The 6,840-nt window shown below is 35.6% G+C and overlaps 1 protein-coding gene across 1 annotated transcript in view; it reads left to right on the forward strand.

The window, feature by feature from the left end:
* LOC103599593 (1-phosphatidylinositol 3-phosphate 5-kinase-like) overlaps window positions 1–6,840 on the forward strand; it is a gene marked incomplete at its 5' end in the record, with an annotated part of 59,192 nt that overhangs the window by 3,475 nt on the left and 48,877 nt on the right. Inside the window, 3 exon segments of the mRNA XM_008583744.1 lie at window positions 1,170–1,308; window positions 3,844–4,001; window positions 5,513–5,624. Of these exon segments, the coding sequence (XP_008581966.1) occupies window positions 1,170–1,308; window positions 3,844–4,001; window positions 5,513–5,624 (409 nt within the window).

Consider the following 6,840-nt stretch of genomic DNA (forward strand, 5'->3'; position numbering starts at 1 on the left):
GGGAGCGCTGCTGCGCTTCCCAAGCGGCGCACTGTAGCAGTGCGCCACCGGGCCGGCCCAACATTTTTCTTCATACTGGGGAAAAGATGGTTTTTCAATTGAGACCTAGTTTTAAATTGCAGCCTTGATACTTACTAGCTGAATTACTACCTTAGACAAATTACTTAATCTCTGATTCTTGATTTAATTATCTGTAAAATGGAGGTAGTAATACCTACTCCATAGGTTGCTGTGAGGATTAAATGAGGGAAGATACATATATTGCCCTAATGAATAAATTATGTAGTGTCTAACACATCATGGATGCTTCTGCCATTTATTCTTTATATGGAAATTAAAATTGGGTTTCATTTTTTCTAGGTAAAAGTTAACTAAATTTCTAGCTAAATTTTTTTAATAAAAGCTTGCTTGATGCTGTTGGTATTTCACTTATAAGTTCTTTGTCTGGTAACTTTGCCTAGAGGCAAAATTAAGGATATATGTAAATACTTATATAAAGAGAAACAAATTTCCATTAAATTTTTTACTGATGAAATCAAAATATAGTAATAATTGAGGATAGTATTTTTAAATACAGGTCTACTAATGAGAAGAAAAGAATTCTTTTGGGGGGTATAACATTTCGCTTGTGGTCCAAATTAGTGTTCCCTATCATTGTATTGATTGCAGATGTTCAACTGTAGAAACCGTTCTTAGTTCATGGGCTGTATAAAAATAGGAGACAGGCTGGATTTGGCCTGTGGGCCATAGTTTCTTGATCCTGATCTGTAAGATTATTTCTGCATTTGGTTGTCATTCTTTATATTTGTCAACTAAAAAAAAAAAATTTGCAGCATTGTAACAAGAGTTTGTATCTACTTCCTTTGAAATATTACTGATATATGAACTATATAATTGTTTTCCTATAATTTTTCCATAACTACTTTCTTTTACACTTATTTCGCAGTAATTTTAGACTTACATAGAAGTTGCAAATATAATACAGAGAATTTCTGAATATTCTTTCCCCAGGTTCCCCCAATTATAACATCATACATAAATATCATAACTATTTTTGAAATTATCTTTGACATTGGCAAGTAAGCATCTATTTAAAAGTGAATTTTCTCTGTAATTCCATTTATTGATGAACTTACAACTATAATTTCACTTTTTCTTTTTACTTCCAGATCAGCCAGCATTACTAACCTGTCACTGGATCGATCTGGTTCTCCTATGGTACCTTCATATGAGACATCTGTCAGTCCCCAGGCTAACCGAACATATGTTAGGACAGAGACCACTGAAGATGAACGCAAAATTCTTCTGGTACTGGTCCAGTATCTTTGACCCCTTGCTAGTTTTGAGCGTAAGGAATGTTTATCTCACTGGTTGGTTTTTTAAAGAAACTTATAAATGAAATAAGTAGCATATGAATTAAACAGAGAAATAATTAGCTTACGTTTTTAGTGGGATAAAAGAAACAGGTCAAGGATTCTTTACTTATTGCATTAATATTCTCCTTACCCCTTTTATCTGGCAAGATCAGAATTCAGTTGCTTACTTAATAGGAGAAGTTAATTTTTAGTTATATCCCAGATTGCTGTTTAAACATTGAAGCATATTTCTCTACACATTGAAAACTTTTCAGACATTTAGCACTATATGTTCATATGGGATAATAATCAGTTTATTGAATTGATCTGTATGTAATATACTATATTCAATACTTAGAGTGACTCAAAGAAATGGAAGATGTGGCTTCTGTCCTTAAGCTTACAATTAAAGAGGTAGAAATAAGATCATTGGGAAGGTCCTTAATAGTAAAAGAAATAATACATTAGTAATAAACAGGAGGGTCAAATGAATAATATGACTATATGTGATATAAGAATTCAAAAAATAGAAAGATAGTTACTGGTGAGGGAGTTGGGAAAAGCATTACACCAAAGGGCTTGAATGTGATCTTGAAGGATGGAATGGATTTAGATACAGTGAAGAAAGAAAATCTTACTTAAAGCTGTGAGGAATGGTGTAGAGGTGAGAGTAATCATGGTATTTTCCATGGACTGAAGTAGGATTTATTATTTGGGAGAGAGTTTTAAGTTTGCGTCTGTGGGCAATGAGAATGGAAAGTTATCTGGGACAACCTGATGGAAGGCAGTAAATTCAGCCCATTCAAGTTTAGATTTGAGCTTGTATTGGCTGAGCAATATTGGAAGTTTTTTTGAGCAGGATGTAGTTCACTGAAGGCCTTCCTTTAGGAAAATTCACCTGGCAGTTGGGTATTGGTGAGGATGGTGGGAATCTAGTGGAGTGAAGATGAGTAGAAATGGTTACTTTAGATTAGTGTGATTGAGTGTTGTCTCCCTCAACCTTGCCCCATCTCCAAAGAAAAGTATATTTTGCACTTAGATAACTAGGATACTGATAATTTATGCTGTGGCTGAAAAAAATAAGTACTTGGGATAGTTGGTTTTCAAGAGAAAAAGTTATGTTAGAAATTAGATGAGCTGGGGCCGGCCCGGTGGCGCACTGCTACAGTGCGCCGCTTCATTGAAAACTTTTCAGACATTTAGCACTATATGTTCATATGGGATAATAATCAGTTTATTGAATTGATCTGTATGTAATATACTATATTCAATACTTAGAGTGACTCAAAGAAATGGAAGATGTGGCTTCTGTCCTTAAGCTTACAATTAAAGAGGTAGAAATAAGATCATTGGGAAGGTCCTTAATAGTAAAAGAAATAATACATTAGTAATAAACAGGAGGGTCAAATGAATAATATGACTATATGTGATATAAGAATTCAAAAAATAGAAAGATAGTTACTGGTGAGGGAGTTGGGAAAAGCATTACACCAAAGGGCTTGAATGTGATCTTGAAGGATGGAATGGATTTAGATACAGTGAAGAAAGAGAATCTTACTTAAAGCTGTGAGGAATGGTGTAGAGGTGAGAGTAATCATGGTATTTTCCATGGACTGAAGTAGGATTTATTATTTGGGAGAGAGTTTTAAGTTTGCGTCTGTGGGCAATGAGAATGGAAAGTTATCTGGGACAACCTGATGGAAGGCAGTAAATTCAGCCCATTCAAGTTTAGATTTGAGCTTGTATTGGCTGAGCAATATTGGAAGTTTTTTTGAGCAGGATGTAGTTCACTGAAGGCCTTCCTTTAGGAAAATTCACCTGGCAGTTGGGTATTGGTGAGGATGGTGGGAATCTAGTGGAGTGAAGATGAGTAGAAATGGTTACTTTAGATTAGTGTGATTGAGTGTTGTCTCCCTCAACCTTGCCCCATCTCCAAAGAAAAGTATATTTTGCACTTAGATAACTAGGATACTGATAATTTATGCTGTGGCTGAAAAAAATAAGTACTTGGGATAGTTGGTTTTCAAGAGAAAAAGTTATGTTAGAAATTAGATGAGCTGGGGCCGGCCCGGTGGCGCACTGCTACAGTGCGCCGCTTTAGAGCATGGAGGCGCTCCCGCCGAGGGTTCGGATCCCACATACAGACCGGTTCCCGCTCATTGGCTGAGCGAGGTGTGGGAGCAACACCGAGGGTTGCGATCCCGTTGCCGGTCCTGGTCCGGTACGGGCGCGACACTGAGGGTTGCAATCCGTTGCCGGACACGAAAAAAGACAATAAAAAAAGGAAGAAAAAAAAAAAGAAATTAGATGAGCTGAGTTAAAGCTGTTCCCCATGTATGTGTCATTTATATTAAATCATCTAAATTAGCTATTACAAGGAAATCCAAATTGAATTTCTTTTTATGAATCTAAAAATCACAGGAAAGCATTTGAAAAGGTATACAGCATCCTTCTCAAGAGTAGTTACTTGCTCTTAATGTGATTGTAGGATAGTGTTCAGTTAAAGGACCTGTGGAAAAAAATCTGCCATCACAGTAGTGGAATGGAGTTTCAGGATCACCGCTACTGGCTGAGAACCCATCCAAACTGCATTGTAGGAAAGGAATTAGTCAACTGGCTAATCCGAAATGGACACATTGCTACAAGGTATTGTGATCTTAAGAAAGAGGTTTTGATATTATTAATTTTTTTAATGGAAACATATTTGAAGATACAAAGGTAACAAATTTCTCTGTGAGTTAGGGTACTGTTTGTTTTATGTATTCGATGATTTGGAGTACTAGTTATTGAACCCTTCTCCTATCTGGGTTTTAACCAGCAGAGAATAGATGCAAGGAGCCAAATGGGGTCACAATTTACCTTATTAAAAGTAGAAGTGTGCAGTAATTCCCAAAACACAGAACTCTCTGGTAAAGCAGGATTGGAGAATGTAGCTAGAGTCTAAGGCCAATGGATTCTCCTGCTTTTGTTCTCTAACGTAAACATTGCAACCTGTGTTGAGAATTGGGTCCATAAGCCATGCCTAGGGTGTCCTGCTTCACAAGTCGTTTGCAAAAAAAGTAACAGACAGATCCTGTTGCTCAAATGGGGTCACAATTTACCTTATTAAAAGTAGAAGTGTGCAGTAATTCCCAAAACACAGAACTCTCTGGTAAAGCAGGATTGGAGAATGTAGCTAGAGTCTAAGGCCAATGGATTCTCCTGCTTTTGTTCTCTAACGTAAAACATTGCAACCTGTGTTGAGAATTGGGTCCATAAGCCATGCCTAGGGTGTCCTGCTTCACAAGTCGTTTGCAAAAAAAGTAACAGAAAGATCCTGTTGCCTTTCATGTTAACACATCCTCTTGGTTTTACTATTTGCTCAGATAAGGGAAGTAGTGGGAAGNTTTCATGTTAACACATCCTCTTGGTTTTACTATTTGCTCAGATAAGGGAAGTAGTGGGAAGAAATAGGAATGCAAACAAGTAAAGAGAGAAACAGCTTTAAGCAGTACAGCCCTGGTTTCCAATTTTGGCTATATCCTATTTTAGGTTTGTGCTTTTAGTCAAGTTATTCAATCTCTTTGAGACTTGGACTCTTTAGTTCCAACACAAGGAAAATAAATATACGGTCCTGGGAAATAAGCTGGGGGGATGGAATGAAATAATATGGGCTAAAGTGCTTTATAAGTTGTGAAATGCTATCTATAGTTATTAGTTGTCTATTTCATTTATATATATATATGTGTGTATATATATATATACACACACACACATACACATTTTATACCTATATTTGTAATATTTAGTATTGTCTTCTCATCAAGACTGTGAGCTCCTTGAGGGTAGGAGCCATGCTGTTCTCAACATTTTATACTCCTCTAGTAAGTACAGGGTGTGCATGCATTGAGTACTCAATAAATGCTTGCTGTGATTAAAATTAGGTTTTGTTAGGACTGTCTTACCAATAGGTTCTTCTCCTATAGTATGGTACCTGGAAGAATCTTTTAATTTGCTTCAATTCTCTCTTGTTTCATCTCTTACCTATCCAAGGACCATTTGAAATTCCAACTCTGACTACTTTACTTTTTTTTTTTTTAGATTGTGTCTTGTCTTGTACCTGTAAAATTATTCTGACTGACTTCTAAAACTTTTTATTTTTGTTGGTCTTGATTCAGGGCGCAAGCTATAGCAATTGGACAAGCAATGGTTGATGGACGTTGGCTGGATTGTGTTAGTCATCATGACCAGCTTTTCAGAGATGAGTATGCCCTGTACAGACCACTGCAGGTACTTTTCAGTGTTTACTGCTAATGAGAATGTAGCAGGCTTTCTCTGAAGTCTTTTTTCATCAGTGGGAATAAAAAGTAGTTGAATTACCCAAAGATACTTTTTCTATCACGTTTTCCCTGCTGTTTGAGTAAAGTTAAAATATTTTTTACTTGGTAGGTGGCAGAGATAAAAAACTGAAAAACCTGCTAATAGAGCCAAACACTTTATTCAGTTGGTGTGGCTTTTCTTAAACTTCGATTTGTGGTATTATACTTGCTAATCATTTAAATTTAGTGGTTTCAGTTTTACTCTCTGTGTTTTTAGAACTAAGAGGGAGTATATATAATAAAATGGTTGAAAAATTTAATGTCACCTATTGAAATAGATTTTGACTCTTTAGCACTATTAAATTATGTAGCAGTGGTGAAATGATGAATATTCATTTTTTTTACTCTAGGGAAGTGGAAATTATTTAAAAATAGAATTTTTAAAAGAGATCTACTTTCAGTCTTGTTTTATTTAATTTGATATATACAGTCGTGTGTTGCTTACTTAACGACAGAGGTATGTTCTGAGAAAGGCTTTGGGCATTTTTGTCATTTTGTGAATATCGTAGCATTACATAAACCTAGATGGTGTAGCCTACCACACACCTAGGCAACATGGTATAGCTGTTATAACCTTGTGGGATCACTGTTTTGTACATTCAGTTCTTGTTGACTGAAATGTTGTGATGTGTTGCATGACTATGTGTGCATGTGTGTGTATGTACATATATACACACACATGCAATGTTTAGTAACATCTTTGTGAACTAAAATTGGAAACTCAATGCTTAGAAAAGGCAAATGACCCAAAGACTGGTATGGTGTGATTTGTTAAAAATTATTTTCCAAGATGTATACTAGAGTTGGCCCAGGGTAAGAATAAATTCCAAGCTGTCTTCACTCTTAGGACTAAAGGATGAAATGAAACACTGTAAAATTTGTATCAAGGAAATGTTTTTGAGTTGGAATTCCTGTACTGGCCAGCCACAAAAAAAAAAAAAAAAGTTTTATTCATAATATGCCACCTGAGCCTTCTAGTTAGCGGAAGTATAATTTTAAGGGTAGAATTGTCAATATGATACTGGTTTATAACTTAGGTTTTGTTAATTTGCTTATTTTATGTAAATTTATTCAATTGTTCGATTTGTAGAAATATTGGGTTACAATTTTTTTTTTTTTTTTTTTTT

Source organism: Galeopterus variegatus, unplaced genomic scaffold (assembly GCF_000696425.1).
Source record: "Galeopterus variegatus unplaced genomic scaffold, G_variegatus-3.0.2 Scaffold3021, whole genome shotgun sequence".
Lineage (NCBI taxonomy): Eukaryota > Metazoa > Chordata > Mammalia > Dermoptera > Cynocephalidae > Galeopterus > Galeopterus variegatus.